Source organism: Drosophila grimshawi, unplaced genomic scaffold (assembly GCF_018153295.1).
Source record: "Drosophila grimshawi isolate 15287-2541.00 unplaced genomic scaffold, ASM1815329v1 contig_848, whole genome shotgun sequence".
Lineage (NCBI taxonomy): Eukaryota > Metazoa > Arthropoda > Insecta > Diptera > Drosophilidae > Drosophila > Drosophila grimshawi.
Genome location: NW_025063692.1, coordinates 17,584,788 through 17,601,206, shown reverse-complemented (window position 1 = coordinate 17,601,206; position 16,419 = coordinate 17,584,788). Strand labels below are relative to the sequence as shown.

Genomic DNA, 16,419 nt, shown 5'->3' with positions numbered 1-16,419 from the left:
CGCAGCCGCAGCAGCCGCAATGGCGCTGCCTCATGCTTATCGTTTGCAAGAGCGAGATAGTGAGAACGCCATTTAGTGCTGCTCATGCTAGAGCTACAGCTACAGCTGCTGCTGCTAGCGCTGCTGCTGTTGCTGCTGATATCGCGCTGCCGTCGCGACTGTTAGCTGAGACGGCTGTAAATGTTTCGTTGTTCGTTTTGGCGCTCAGTTTGACATTTGCACGCGCTTACGCCGGTCGCGCCAAACGAGAGCTTAGACCCGGCAGCTATTGGTTAGTTGTTGTTTTCGTTGTTATTGTTGTTGTTGTTGTTCTTGATCGTCGCGCGTTTCAAATTTGTGTGCTGATTTCATAGGTTATGCAAATATTTGCGTTTAGTTATTTGCCGTCATATTCCGTTTTATTTTTGATTTTGTTTACACACTCAATAACAAGCTGTGTGCGTGTGTGTGTGTGTGTGTGTGTGTATGTGTATGTGTGTGTCCGTGTGCGGGTGTGTGTTTTAGTGTGTGTGTCGCCCCAAAACCACAATCCACCCAATGGCCAACGGCTAGCGGCCACAAAAAGTTCAAAGCAATAAAAAGTGCAGCAAAGCAGAAATATCTTCTCTTCTCTTCGCTTCTCTTCTTTTTTTTTTTTGTTTGTTTTGCATGCCGACAACAACAACAAGAGCGGGCATGTGAGCGAAAGAGAGGGCGAACGCGTGACAGCGAATAAATAAAACTTAAACAAATAGCCGTGCGCGCTATAAGGCAGCGAGTCGCTGACAGTGCAACAACTGCAGCTGCACAAATGCTTTGCTTGGCTTTGCCTGGCGAATTTATATTTTTTTTGGCAGGATTATGTGCGCACTCGCTGCTCGAACGGTATCGCTGTAACTGTAGTTTCTGTGCTTGTCTTGACTAGGCTTCGACGTTTTTGATCTGTCTGTTCTCGTTCGCGTTACGTAAGTCAGTGTGAACAGAGCGAGAACAGAATGAGAACTGGGAACAACAACCCACGCACCACAAACAAAACAAAACAAAACAAACCAATTCAAAACCATTTGCATATTTCAGTGAGTGAGCGAACTAGGGGGGATTTGTGAGAAGTGCAAAGAAAGGCACAAGCATAAAAAAAAGAAAAAAAAAACAACAACAAATGGCATTTCTGAGCTAATTCGCACACACTCACAATGAATACGTCCCACTCCCCCACACACACAAACACACGCACACATTGATGGTTGTCAAACAAAACGTCGCAAATGGCAGCTTTTCATACTTATTGCTATATTGCCATATCCAAAGCAAATTATTTCGATATTTCAAGGTTACAAGTATGACGAACAAAGTCTGTTTTTAGTTTTTGTTGCTGACATCGTTGCTGTACTGTCTTTGTATTTTTCTGTTGACGGGCTATAAAATTCTAAACAGATTTAATGCGCTTATAAACACAAAACAAAAAACAAAAGCAAAGAACAAATGAACTTAAAACGTTGAAAATCACGAAAATTTTGCCAGCAGCCCCCACAAAGTCAAAGTTATGAAAAGTTCAACGAAATTTGTAGCAACATGCAAAAAGGCAAACAACCACAACAACATGAATAAATCACAACAATGCGAAGCAAAAGAGAGAACTAAAAATGAGGCAGAAGCACATTAACCCGTCAAGTGCTTACCACAACATTGTGTTGTTGCTGTCGTTGAATCTACACTGCAGCCCAGCAGCACATTGGGAATGTTACATTGAATGGGACCAAAAGACGGAGTGCGTCTCGCAAGCGAAACAAAAAGCCTGCTTTAAGGAATAATAGCTATAAAGTTCGCATAATTGCGAGTAATAGTTTTCTAACGGTTTCCGTTGTGTTCTCTTCTGTTCTGTCCGTATATTCCACATAGATTTCTCTCTTACTCTTCCATATTTTGCATATCTAATTGTCACTTTCAGCACATTCCCCATTCCAGCTAATTTCCAATATTCCTCTGGTTCCAGATTCCACTGTTCCGTTACCGTTTCTGCTTCCAGTTCGATATTATATCCTATTATGTCTAACTATTCCCCTGTTCCACTTTATTGTATGATTCAGCAGGAAATGTCGTAAGATCTTCTGTATTCTTTGCTGTCTCGCAATGCTAGCTAATCGATGTTTTCTGCCTCAGATAAGATTACTTCATATTGCGATAAGAAACAAAAACTGGGCGTTTTTGCAAATTGTGCGCAACACAAAAAAAAGTAAATATATTTATATTTATATATACATTATTATAATCTTAATGGACGTGTTTACGAATTTGCAGCGAGTCGAGGCTCGTTTTGCAATTTTGTTATAATCCATGAAATGTGCACATAATTGTCGTCTAATTGAGCTTTACTTGATTGGAGAACAGAAAGAGAGAGAGAGAGAGACAGCAAGAGTTGGAGTGAGGCGTGGGGGGAGTAAATTTGAGGAGGTGTCGCACAGGAAATGCATTTTTGCCTTTATTAAATTTCCTATGCGTCAGTAGCCCATTTAATAACAGAGCTGAACATTTAAAGGGTTCTTCAAGCGCCTGTGGCGCATCCGCTGTTCAGCTAAAAAAAAATATGTGGCAAGCCACATGTGGAAAATAAATCAGTTGAAGTAGTCCCCATCTCTCTTTTTTCTTTCACTTTTCGATGGCAGAAATTGTGAAAGGCTACTTGTTTTCTATACAACTGTCTGTCGATTTAATCGATAATTATCGATAGTAAAGATGGCATTACTAATAATAATCAACCAAATTTTTAACATCTAAATTTCAAATGAAGTGTAGAAATTCGAGCAATAAAGTTAAATGTACACAGAAATCTCAATTTGATTCGAGTCACACATAACTCCACTTAAGCAAAGTTTTTTTCTAAGTTGAATAGAAAATTGATCATAATATAAAAACACTAATATATAATACAAATAGTATATCATCACTGATCAACTGTCGACGTATAATACAAGTCATATATAATTTGACTGAAGCTAATTTCTAGTTTTTTTCTATTTAAATTATGATATATTCAAAAATACAAAATACGTTTATAAAGAAGTATAAACTATTTACGCAGATATATGTATATTTTTAAGAAACTTCATTCTTGAGTTAATTTCAACAAAAGTTACTGTCGAATTGTCCGAATTGTACCAAGAGTTCGAATCTGATGAGTAATGCGCAAATATTGAAACACCTCTTTTACATTATAGTTGAAAATATTGGTTGAGGAGGACACAGAGAGAGAGAAAGAGAGAGAAAGAGAGAGAGAGAGAGAAAGAGAGAAAGAGAGAGAGAAAGAGAGAGAGAGAGAAGGGAGAGGCAGGTCGGCACACACAGCTGTGGCATCGCGGCATATTTGCTTGATGACTACATTTTCTCATTTACTTATTTACGTATAAATTAAGTTCTATAAACAAAGAAAGAAATGACCATAAACAAATACCAAAGCATAATTGATCATGTTTGCTCTCAGGCGACGAATCTGGTGTCTCTATCTAAAGCGTCTCTGTGTGTGTCGACCTCCAAATTCAATTAACAGTCTTTGGCGCTGATTGGAGCCACCAGCTTTTCATGTACATATATATATATATATATAAGTATATATGAGTATGTATGTAAGTATGTATGTACATATGAGTGTGTTCATTTATGAGTACATACTACGGGTAGTCTTGCTTGCAAAATCAAGATCACTGCATAAAGTGGCGTGTTAGAAACTGATTCAATTAGAACCACATGTTAGACGATGATGATGATGATGATGATGGACACTTCTCGTAACGTTTAATGTCTAAACAGTTGTATGTAAATGTGGAAATGTGTAATCGATCATCATTGATCTAAAAAAAAAAACATCACTTGAATTTGCAATCGTTTGAAATGATTATTTTTTATTTAGAAACTAGAATTTCTTTCTAACTTTCATTGAGCTAACTGAAACTGAGAACGCTGCTGAGAACGCTGGCCAACTTAGGTTAGCTTACAGCCAGGGTATGAAAGAGTACAAGCAAATGCTTGTAAGAGTGAAAGAGGATGAATGGCGTTCCTTTTTAGAGCGCAATAAGGACGACCCCTGGGGTCATCAGTGATGTTGACCCGCTCCTGGATAGTGAATTGGAGGTGGCTTTCTCGATGTTAAAGTCGAGGAAATCACCTGGTATGGATGGTTTTACTGGGGAAATGTGTAAGAGTGTCTGGAAGTCAATTCCAGACTATATGAATACAATGTATGGAAAGTGTATGAATGAGGGATATTTCCCCAATGAGTGGAAGTGTGCAAGGGTGATTGTGCTTTTGAAGTCGCCCGATAGGGTCAGGAGCAATCCTCGTTCCTTTCGGGGCATCAGTCTCCTACCAGTGCTGGGTAAAGTGCTGGAAAGAGTCATGGTAGAAAGGCTTCAAGAGAGAGTGAGTAGCCAAATGTCAGATCGGCAATTTGGTTTTAGGAAGGGCAGATGTGTAGAATATGCGTGGAGATTTGTAAGCGACTCCGTTGAGTCCGGCAACTCCAGGCATATTCTAGGCATCTTTGTTGATTTTAAAGGGGCGTTTGACTGCCTGAGTTGGCCGAGTGTGTTGGAGAGGTTGAGCAAATGTGGCTGCCGGGAATTGGCTATTTGGGAGAGCTATTTCTCTGGTAGACGAGCGTGTGCTGTAGGTCGGAATGAAAGTGTAAGCCTGAATATGGTTCGTGGCTGCCCGCAGGGTTCCATCTGTGGTCTATTTATATGGAACCTCACGATGGACACCTTGCTATGGCAGCTCGAGCGTGCATGCAAGTATGCGGACGACCTGCTCATTCTGGTTGAGGGGCAATCGCGAGCGGATGTAGAGGCAAGTGCGGCAACGTACTTGCGAGTTGTGTATGAGTGGGGTCTCAGTGTTGGCGTCAGTCTGGCAATGGACAAGACCGTGACAATGCTGCTTAAGGGCAGATTGTCGCGTAGTCGACCTCCATTGGTTAGGCTAAATGGCGGCAGCCTGAGGTATGTGTCGGAGGTGAAATACCTCGGCATTGTGTTTGGCGAGAGGATGTGCTTCACTCCTCATATCGCATCGCATATCTGAAAGGGCGATTGCTCAGTGTGGTTGGACAAGTGCGTCGGATTTTGAGAAGTGACTGGGGCCTCAGCAGATCTGCTGCTCGCGCCGTATACAATGGTCTATTTGTTGCCTGTGCAACTTATGGATCGTCGGTATGGTGTAAAGTAGTTTCGACTGTTGTAGGCAGAAAGAATGTGCTGGCTTGCCAGCGTGTTATGTTGTTAGGGTGTCTGCCTGTATGCCGCACTGTCTCCATGGAGGCAATGCAGGTGTTGCTAGGAGTAGCCCCTCTGGACTTAGAGATCAGGCGCCGAAGCCTGAGCTATAAGATCAAGAGGCGGTTGCCGTTGCTGCAGAGTGAAGGGTTAGCGGATAGGGATGTGGAGAGTTTAGGGCTTAGTGAGTGCAAGAAATTGCTAAATGAGTGTGTTCTGTCTGACTGGCAGGTCAGATGGGATACTAGCGAGAATGGGAGGGTCACTCATAGGTTTATTCGGGAGGTCACATTTGCTGTTGACCGTCCAGACTTCAGGCTTCACCTGAGTTTTGGACTTTTGTTGACGGGCCACGGGTCGCTGAATGCATTCTTGCATTCAAGACGACTTTGTGATAGCCCGGAATGCCCTTGTGGTTGGGTGGGAGAGACATGGGAACATGTCCTCTGTGAGTGCCCTTTGTATGCAGATCTGCGAGATCTAAGTGTGCTTGGGATAACGCGGGGTATTTATGGGTTTGACGTAAGTCAAGTACTCTCCACTTGTGAAGGGGTAAGGAGAATGAGTGAGTTTGCACGGGCTGCATTTGCCAGACGACGTCTCATACGTGGAGAAGTTGGATGAATGTTGAATGTCTGTTGGGGGTATGAATGTGGGGGTGTGTAAATAGATTGCTGAGTTGCGTTCGGGGGTCACCAGTCCCGGCTTTATGGAGCAAAACTGGAAGTATCCTTGTGGTACGAGTTCTGACCGGAGGACTGATCCGGTACCACGGGCGTTTGGGGTGTTCAGGGGCGGTCTCGGCCCTCGGCTCTCAGCGCTGTTGTTGGCAGCTGGCCGCCTAGCGGTCTGAATTCGTTCAGTTATGAACCTGCGGAACCTAGTTTCCGTCCTGGTTTTTGGTTGCGGCCCTTCGGGGAGTTTCGTGGTGGCTGCGGTTTGACACCCAAATGCGGGTAGAGCTATTGACTCGGCGTGTTGTTGCGCTATACAACAGGGTGCCGTGACCCATAGATCGGAAGTCGCTTTAGATAGGCGGCCCTCCAAACCTAGGTGGAAGTTCACGACCAAACAGTAGTGACTTCAAATTGGTACCTGCGGAATATTAGTTCCAATGGGGCGTTAATTGACGCTTAAATTAATTCCTGTGCTTCGCACCGTGCCATTCCGGCAGGTGCTCACGTTAAACAAATTGACTTTAAACAGTTGTATGTAAATGTGGAAATGTGTAATCGATCATCATTGATCTAAAAAAAAAAAAAACATCACTTGAATTTGCAATCGTTTGAAATGATTATTTTTTATTTAGAAACTAGAATTTCTTTCTAACTTTCATTGAGCTAACTGAAACTTCTGTGGGGAATATTGTCTACAATTTAGTTTCCACAACTAAATTAAAAGCCTTTACTAGTTAGTGGTTCCAAATAGAATGTATATCAGTTCGAGCAGCAGTTCGAGTCGAATGCCTTCTGTTCTTAGGCATTCTGAAATTGCATATGTATTATATATGTATATAAATGTCTACACATTTGATTATTTGAAACGTTATCAAATTCCTGACAAGAGCGGAGCTGAAATTTTATGAGTCAGTGGAAATCGGATGGCAAACAAATATAATCAAAAATTGATGAGACAAACAACTAAATAATAAACTAACTCTAGAAAAGGAAGAAAATTGAGTTTTCAGCTGTGCCTCGCAGTGAGTCAGAACTCATAACTCACAGCGCGTTAAATTACACACTCGCACACACACAACAGGCTAACACACATACACACACACACATACAGACGCACACACAGACGCACAACACTGATAAGCAAAAAGCACCTTCAGCGATAAAAAACGATTTTTTTTTTTGTAATCTTATCAGCGCTTATGAAAAGTTTCAAACGGAACAACGGAAACTGCAACGGGCGAGCAGGCGAGCGAGCGAAGGAGGAGTGACATAGAGAGAGAGAGAGAGAGAAAATGAGCGATGTTAGATTGTAGAATTGAAACGTGAAACGTGAAACTGAAACAGAACACGCGAAATAGCAGTAAACAGGTGCCACTGGAACGCAGGGGCTGAACCAAAACTCACCAGAAACCGGAACGGAACGGAACATTTTTAATTTTGCCAGTACTACTACGACCATTAGTACTACTACTATGCTTAGTTTGCGATAAGTTTGAAAAGCCAGACAGCCAGCCAGCCACAACAACGGATAGCACACAAAATGCGAAATATAATCAAAAATCTGAAGGATCCCACCACCACCAGTGTGGTGCTACTTTATTGGTTGCTCTGGCTGTGCACCACAGCGACGACAGCAACCGCATTGCCAAAGGTCAGCTGCACCGATCACGACACAACAATCACATGCGATTGCAACAACGATGAGCAGGTGAGATAATGCCCCACAAATAATAATAATAAAAATAATAAATAACAAATAATAGCACCACCCAACCAATGTTTACACTGTTTATACACACAGCCGCTGGTATTGCCGCAGTTGCATGGCACCGTTTACCAGGTGAAAATACGCAATTGTCGCGACTTGACCGTGGAGCCAAATGCTTTGGATAACACAGAGGGTCTGCGCAAGATCAGTTTCCAGCATCTTGATAAGCTGGTGCTCAAGAAGAACGCTCTCAGTGTCTCGCGTGAGAGCAACAAGGCTTTAATTGTCGAATTCGAGTTGGTTAATTTTCAGTTAATTGACTCGCATGCGATTAGCGGCAACATTGAGGAGATCTCATTTACCGGTGGACGCATCGAACAGATGCATCCATTTGGATTTACCACCATCAAGGATAGTGCCATATTACTCAAGCTCGACGGTGTTACCATAAATCACATCGAAAGTCAGGTGAGTTGCCCAAAAAGCCTTGTTTAAATTGCGAATGTCTCAAGTGCAACGATCATCTAACAGATACGTGTCAAAGTTAACATCAACTTTAACGCATGCTATTATGTGTAAACAAGAAATAATTACAATCTTAGGCACCACAAAGATTGTAGTAGTCAAATGGCAGACATTTATATACATTTTAAAAATAGAACTTTTGTTCCTATGACAGCTATGTAAAATAGTAATTTTAGGAGCTGAATACGACGCATAACTAGTGAGTTAAGTTGTTGAGTTAGTTTTGTATGACATAATGAATCAATCCGATACCCCATACAAGGCTATATAAATACAATATACGAGTTAAGCACTATGTGACTCACCCTCAACAATCATGAATATTAAAACCTACCTAAAAATTAATATCGTGTCAGTTAGGATATTATCTCTGCGGGTGTTACATAAGTGCTAAAAACTGATTTAAATTCCCAAAAATGAGGGAAGGTTTAATTGCTTAAGAGTTTTCATTTAATTGATTTATGACTCATATTGCAGGCCTTTAAGAAGTTTGCCGTGGAGAAGATGACAATTGTTAATTGCAATTTCATTGGCAATCTGCCGACGCGCGCCTTCTACGAGCTGGAGGTGAGAAATGAGCTGGCGATGCTCAACAATCAGTTCCAGGAGCTGCACTCGCACGCCTTCTCCTTCAAGCGTAAGTTGCAAGTTTCACTTAGTGAATTATAGTTCATAATTTATCAATAATAATAATATATATATATATATTTTTTTTTTGACAGTCATCTCAAAGCTGAGCCTGAACGAGAATCGCTTTGCGGCCGTCGACGGGGAGTGGCTGGAGGCGTACATTCGCGACGCGGTCGCATTGCGTAACAATCAGTTTGGTGCCACCAGCGATATTGCGTTTCGCAGCCTGGGCGTTCATCGCGACTATCAGCTGAGCGAGCGGCTGGAGTTGCGCTTCCACAACAACACCGTGCGCAGCGTACTGCCGCCGTCGAGCAGTGCGCATGGCGCTGACATGGCTGTGGCATCACCACCGCCACAGCCGCTAAGATTTGATGAGCGTTTCGCGCTCAGCATTCGCCAGCTGCACTACGACAACGAATGGGACTGTGAACAGCTGGACATGAGCGCCCAGCCGCCGCAGCCGCGCATCGAATTCTTTCGCCAGCACAGCGAACAGCTGCTCTTCCGAGCAACGGCAACTGCAACTGCAACAGCAACAGATGGTGGAGGAGCTGTTGCTTTTGTGCCGATGCGCCAGCTGATTGTGGATCAGTGTCAGCGTACTAATTATACAGCATATATTGTGTTGGGCAGCCTGCTGTTGGCGCTGCTAATAGTGCTTCTGTTGCTGTTGCTGTGGTGGCGACTCGCACAGCGGCGACGACGTCGCAAACTGGACGTGGTGCAACCGGAACCGCGCACCTACAAGGAGACGCAGATTGTATACCAAATCGAGAATGCTGGCCTGCTCAAGACTGATTTGTAAAGCTACACAAAGCACACACACACAAACACTCACACACAAACTCACACACATACACAAACACTCATATACACACACACACACACAGCCGAAAGACGCTAGCTGAAGCGAAGTGGCATGCAGCAGCAGCACAACCAGCACCACCAAGAAGAACCACCAAGAGTGACCTTTCGTTGTACCAAATTGTTAGCTTACGTTTAGTAATGTCTATGAAGTAATCGTGTAACGTTATCTATCATCGTATCTATAACATTGTATCTATGTTTATCATATAAAGAGAAAACAGGAGAAATGATCTAAGCTGTAAATAAGAACTATGACTCTTGCAAATATTTTGCACTCGTGATTCATCTCTATTCCAAATTAATAGCACATACAATGAATGTTATCTTAAGGAGCAGTGAATCATTTACTTTTGGACCTGCTAGCTTCGATTCACAGCTACATATTCAATTTTAAGCCCAATTATAAACTATGATAATAACTCGAATCGAATCGAATCAATCAAGTTATCCTCGCAATGTAAGGTTTGCTGATGTGTTTCAATCATCTTAGATAATATTAACATTAAGATGCACTTCAATACTTAATGGATTTGAAAACCTAATTGATATGTTAGCAGTTGCAAAATTGGAACAATATGTGCGGATATGCGCATAGTTTTCTCCATATAGTTCCCAAATCGATGTTCGGTAAATGTGAATGAAGATGTGACTTTAATAGTGTGAAAAGGGATGAATTCACAAGTCATTAATTATATATATTGACATACCCAATGGGCAGATATGATTCCAATGCCTGATGAACCGTCAATTGTGGCTCGGAAAGTGCAAAGCCTTTCGAGAGCAGAGCATGATGTGCGCTAATTGTGTCCTCAATGCCGCTTAAGTCGTCCATGTCCTTGTCATCTGCATACGTTAAAAAGGAATAATATCTGTATCAGTATACAACATGAAATTCAAATAACAATCAAGCACCATACCTGGTAAATTGAGATCCTTCTTCATGAGATTCGCACTGCACATGCCGCCCAGATAGGCCAGTTCCTGTTCCAAACGAATCAGACACGAATTGCTTGCATTGATCTGAGCGAGACAGCGATAGATTAGCAATAGACAGAGATGGCATATAATAATTATATGATATAGGGCCATGGCTTACCGCTGTGGGATTGTCATAGCCCACCACCAGGCACTTGAAGCCATAGCGATTATTATGCGGATCCTGAGCATACAGCGAAGCGGTTTCCAGCGAGAACTCAACGCAATTTCCGGGCAAAATGAGAACGTTCTGCAGCCAATGCGCACTGCGGCAAAACAGTTATGTCAGTGAATTCATAAAACATTCTAAAAAAAATAGCTATCTAATCTTTATTTATAAATACAACTGTATCATATAAATTGCTTTTGTGCAATGTGCAAGCCTATTCTATGGCACCTGTTATCAGATCTGACTAATTGATATCAGAATATTTCGCCAGCGATTGGGTGCCACTTTTTGAACATTATCAAAATGATAACTAAGTTTTTCGACTCTTCTAATAACATTCGACCACGAGATCTATAATTCAAATTTTTTGTCTCTTCTCAGAAGTGTATCCTCAAATATAAAACAAAAAGTTATTAAACAAGTTCGATGTGGTAGATACATATAGTGACTCGCTATAGATATCTATCTATCTTGGGTTCTTTCGGCATGTCATCTGCTTTTACACAACTTATTGATCTTTCCCTTTCTCAATGGGTTCAAGACTTACGAATGCGAATCACTTACGTATTAAACTTCTTGACCACAATCCAATCGGGCTCCACTGTTTCCTGAGTGCGTAGTTGTGCTTGTGATGGGTTGCCCGGCGGCCGATTGCAGCTGGTCACGAACAGCTGGGCATTGTGGGCATGTTGTCCGATTATATTGTTATCGAGCATATCAAAGTAATCCTCGCCAGAGGCTGCCGACGCCGCCGCAGTATTTGCCGACTGGCACGGCTGTGGTGCGTTAGACGTGCGCAGTGGTATCGAAAGCAACAGATAATCCTCGAGCTGAGCGGTGCCGCACTGTGAATCAAACTCAATGGTTAGCCATTGGACACAGGGCGGAAACTCGACGCGATAGCAACTGATGCTGGCACTGCGATACGGATGCTCGCTTTCGACCACACAATAGTGATTGCTTGTTGTGCTACTGGCTGGCGTGGGCGGCACAGGTATCGGCTCCGAACGCAACTGCTCCTTGGAGACGTGCAGCTGATTGAGCGCAGCGATATGCGGCAGAATCTCCTTGATCAGGCCGAGTATTTGCACGGAACTCTTTGGATCGCTGCAGGCCAAGTTGGCAATGTGCGCATAGACTAGCGGCAACAGTGTGTGAAACATATTCGATGCAGCCAAATTGAAGACCTCCAGCAGTTGCAGGGCAGCAACACCACCGCCGCCGCCGCCACCGGCACCGCAACCAACAACATGTGCCTCCTCCGAGTCGGAATGGAGCAGCTGCTGTTGCTGTTGTTGTTGCTGCTGCTGTTGCTGTTGCTGTTGCGGTGCCTGCTGCTGTTGCTGTGGCGTATGCAACTGCTGCTGTTGTGCCTGCAACTGTTGCTGTTGCGAGGTCAGCGGCTGTTCCGACGCCAGCTCATACTCAGCCCGCTCGTTACCATTCAGCTTGGCGGCGGCCAATTGTACGTTGGAGAAATTCAGTTCGGCTGTTTCCTCAACACCAATTTCAGTGGCACCAATTTCGATTTCCATTTCGAATGGATTCGTTGAGCGCTTATCGAATTTAAGTGTCTCCATAATGCCCTTGGAGAAGGACTCAATGCGTTTACCCAAATCCCTTGCAGTTGTCGACAGCTGCGGATCAACGGGCAGCGCAGCGGTCCGCGAATTATTCGCCCAATTAATATCCATATGCTCCTCGATGGGCGTTATATTGTGCTCCGAGTCGATGGTCTGTGTGTGATTCGACGACGAGTTGTCTGTGGGCGAACACGATGCAGCCATTGCATTCCGTGCCAGAATAAGCAATTCCGTGCATTTTTTCGTTATATCCGCCGCAATTTGCAGCGCCGTATCGCGTGTTGAGACCTCGTTGCTGTTACTGGTCAGAGCATGTGCAGCATCTGCTGAGCACGTGGCTGTCTCCAATTGATGCTGTTGTTGCTGATGTTGATGTTGCTGCTGCTGCTGTTGTTGTTGTTGTTGCTGATGCAGCTGCTGCTGCTTGATAGGCGTGCTGTAATATAGAACGCTGGGCAGTTGACCGCGTGCGGGCGTTGTGCCATTAAAACTCAAATCGCAGGCATAGAAATGAAAGCTGGTGCCGCAGGGACCACGCACTGTGGGCATGCCCGAATCACCGGAACAGGTGCGTGCACCCTGGGAGCACAGGCGCAGAGCGTAGCGTGCATGCTCCTTAATGTGTACCGGATGCTCGAACTTAATCTCGGCGAGATCGTTGTGCACAGCCTCTGGATCATAGCTGCCAGAGATGGACTCCAATGTCTCCCATTTGTGCTGCGGCTGCAGATCAACAGTGTTGTCATAGAGCAGCTCGAGCTGATAGTCATAGCTGCCCGAACCGGAATAGACCATGGCGCCAGCTATGGCAATACCAGGTCGATCCACAGAGAAGGCAATGGCATCCGGTCCAAAGTTTCCCGTATTCCAGGTGCGACTCAAATCGCATCGAGCAAAGCGTGAACTCGTTGAGTGCAGCGTGCGTGGCGGCAAAAACAGTTTATCGTATTCGCCGAGTGCCGTCTGGTAGACAATTTCGGCCAGGACGCGAGCCAGCAGATGGCAACAGTTGTCGATAAGTCCCTGATTGATGCACTCCTTCAACGCATAGGTGCCACCCAGGCAACGGCTATAAATGACCTCAATGCGCGCCCTAATCGGACTAGCAATGATATCCAGCAGTCGCACCAGCACATCCTTAAACGTCCATGAATTGCTGAGAAAGTCACTCTTCTCCTGCTGCGTGCGATAGATCATCTGTTCCACCAATATGGGATACTGATGCGCCTCCGTTGACGATAGCATCGGCAGACCCGAATTATCGCTCGGACTGATTATCGACTGGCGCTCATTGCCGGCCACATTCAGCAACGAAAATGTCGCACGCAACTTGACACTGGGCGAGCAGAGACCGGCAAGAATTGCGCTCAGCAGGCGGGAATGTAAAGCGCCACGATCCATTTGGGCCAGCAGATCGCAAAGGCAGTTCCATTTGAGTGACGATGTCGGATAGAATGCATCGAAGCATGCTACAAAGCTCAAATGGCACTCGTCTAGGATTTCCAGCACCAAGGCGTACCCTAACAAAAAGTCAAAATTGCATGATTAGTTAGGGGAATCATCAACTACTATATTCATTTATGGCAAACTCACCCTCTTCGGTGGCAATGTCCTTGAAGATGTCATCGCAAAAGATGCCAATGAGAAGGGCACGCACATTTCCAATGCACTCGGCCAACTGAATGTTCTCCAGATTGGTTTTGCGTGCCAGCGGCGTTCCCGAGCCGACAGCGGACAGCGAACTGGGCAGCGCTGCGGTGGCATTGCTCAGCATGCGACTCGGTGTCTTTTCTGTAAGGAGGCGCAATGGATTAGAGATTATGATTGCAGCAGCAGCATGCTGATTGCTGGTGTATTACCCTTGTTATTTGGCTTTTGTTGGAGTTTTGAGAGGGCGGCGGCAATCGCACCACTTCCAATTGAGCCACCCGTAGCAGCTGACGGTTGACTCGAGCGCTGCGGATAGATCTCGTTGGTGTATTTGCGCAGCAGGCGCAGGCACGATTTGTTGACATAGCCCAGATACTGGAGTGTCTGTTGCAGTTGCAGCGGCCTGGTGCGATCGCGTTGCTCGCGCAGCTGCGTCTTGAAACAGTCCCACGACCAGCTGAGCAGCACCACCAGACTCTCGAAGCACTCGCGGCTCACGCTGTTGGCAAAGGCGCGCGAGATGCGCTGAACGGGATCGGCGTCGAGGGGCAACGGCGGCTGCTTGCAGTCCTGTGTGACCAGGCGATACAGTATCGCCGGTATTTGGCCAGAGTTCACATCGGTGCCGTTGTTCGCCTTCTTGCTGGACTTGAATGAGAAGACCACTTGATCCTCGGTGGTCACCGATGCCTGGCCGCACGATCCACAATCAGAGGAGGGGCCAGCGATGCGTGCCCAAACCAGAAACCAGCGACCCGCCGTCGCATTAATCGGCTTCGGCAGCTGAATGTGATGCTTGCTGCGTGCGGCACACTCATATGGCACCTCCTTTGTCTCGCTGATGAGGACACCCTCCTTTTCGTAGCCGCCGCCATCGACGCCCAGATCGAATAGTTTCAGCTTGCAGCTGTACTCGCCACGTCCGCCAAACATGCCAAAGCCGCAGATCACAATGTCCGTGTCCGCCGAGAAGCGCACCGCCTCCACACTGTGCCCGGAATAGCCCCAGCCGCCGCCGAAGTTATCGAAGCGATTCACAACCTGATATTCACCGCTCTGTGCCTCGGCCGCCTGGTGCGGCTGCTGCGTCAGCGTCTGCTCAAAGCAGCCCGGTATATTATCCTGTGCCGATGTCAGTATATCCAAACAGGCAAGCAGATTCAGCGATGCCTGCGAACGCGACACGCGCGCCTCCGCTTTGCTGGGCAGCGATAGTTCCGGCGACAGCAGCGCTCGGTAATTGGCAGCGTTCTGCAAATGATTCAAATTAGTTAAACAATTTGGATTTGTGCATACTTAAACAAAAATCAAGAGGAAACTAATTGATCAAGTGCAACTGACAAAGCTTCCAAACAAATAGTCTTCAGAGAGAGAGAAAAATAAATAATTACTAGCATAATCCGATTGGGACAAACTAAGTTCACAAATGCCCACTACTTGGACAGAAACCTAGATGCAGCCCAAGCATAAATATTAAACATATAACGAAAAGCCGTCCAACTCTCTCACATCAAAGATCTAACGCTTCTCCTTGGACACAGACAAGTTGATGTGCTAGAAACAGACAGAATAACGGATAGACATACAGACGGACGGATGCTTATCAAGAAACTGAAATCTTCCATATATTGTTTGACATGCGTCTGCCATGTCTCTTTGATAATTAGCTTGCGGGTAGCAGGTGGCATGCAGACACCTTCCTTATGTGTCAGTTGCACTCTCTATTTATGTGTGTGTTTTGTGCTTTATTTACCATATTGCTTTCGGCTATTTCGCTGGCGACCACATTGTAACAGCGCAGCCTGCGGGCGACGCCATCGAAGACCCACAGGACATTATAGCTGGGGTCCATGGCAAAGGCAATTTGTGGTGGCGGCGGCTGTTGCTGCTGCTGCTTGTCCGGCGATGCTGGGCATGCGGCGACCGCCTCTTGGCGCGTTCGCACTCGCCGCTGCAATCGTGGCGATGCTGTCAGCGATGCTGGCTGTGCCGTCTCCACCTGCTCCTCGAAGATGTGATTACGCGCCTCGTGCATGCTGCGCGACATTTGCTCATTGATTGGCACACCGGCCGTTGTGGCGCTGGCCAGCGGTTGCTGGTCTACCACCGGTGTCGCAACATCCACGTTACGATTGATCTCCGGCAGACCATGTGGCTGCTGTGTCTGCAGCAACTGTGCAAATTTCGTTTGGCCTCGATAATGTGGCGTGCAGCTGCCGTCGCTGCGATTTATGGATAGCGTGTGAAACGACAGCGGAATGCTGGGAATTAACACTAGAAGAGTGATAAGAGAAATATTTGAATAAAAGTGAGCAAAAAGGTGGATTGAAATGCAAAATGAACATGTTTATCGTAACAATTATGTCAACAATTATGAGTGCAAATTTGT

General features: G+C 45.3%; 2 protein-coding genes across 2 annotated transcripts in view; one reads left to right on the top strand and one right to left on the bottom strand.

Moving 5' to 3' along the window:
• The window catches only part of LOC6565248 (E3 ubiquitin-protein ligase highwire), a 53,999-nt gene that overhangs the window by 32,375 nt on the left and 5,205 nt on the right, over positions 1-16,419 (bottom strand). The window contains 8 exon segments of the mRNA XM_032737903.2: positions 10,361-10,496; positions 10,571-10,673; positions 10,750-10,894; positions 11,362-12,110; positions 12,213-13,900; positions 13,974-14,222; positions 14,225-15,281; positions 15,784-16,304. Coding sequence (XP_032593794.1) covers positions 10,361-10,496; positions 10,571-10,673; positions 10,750-10,894; positions 11,362-12,110; positions 12,213-13,900; positions 13,974-14,222; positions 14,225-15,281; positions 15,784-16,304 — 4,648 coding nt within the window.
• Positions 215-10,083, top strand: LOC6565250. Its single transcript, XM_001991601.3, has 5 exons — positions 215-271; positions 7,115-7,628; positions 7,722-8,096; positions 8,631-8,790; positions 8,876-10,083. Exons 2-5 carry the CDS (start codon positions 7,461-7,463, stop codon positions 9,589-9,591), a joined length of 1,419 nt encoding a protein of 472 aa, XP_001991637.1. The 5' UTR covers positions 215-271; positions 7,115-7,460; the 3' UTR covers positions 9,592-10,083.

Excerpts from the sequence above, each read along its gene's own strand:
- LOC6565250 (XM_001991601.3), top strand. The coding sequence starts at position 7,461 with ATGCGAAATATAATCAAAAATCTGAAGGATCCCACCACCACCAGTGTG. Across the intron at positions 7,629-7,721 it reads ATTGCAACAACGATGAGCAG|CCGCTGGTATTGCCGCAGTT; the intron begins GTGAGATAATGC and ends TTATACACACAG. Across the intron at positions 8,791-8,875 it reads GCACGCCTTCTCCTTCAAGC|TCATCTCAAAGCTGAGCCTG; the intron begins GTAAGTTGCAAG and ends TTTTTTTGACAG.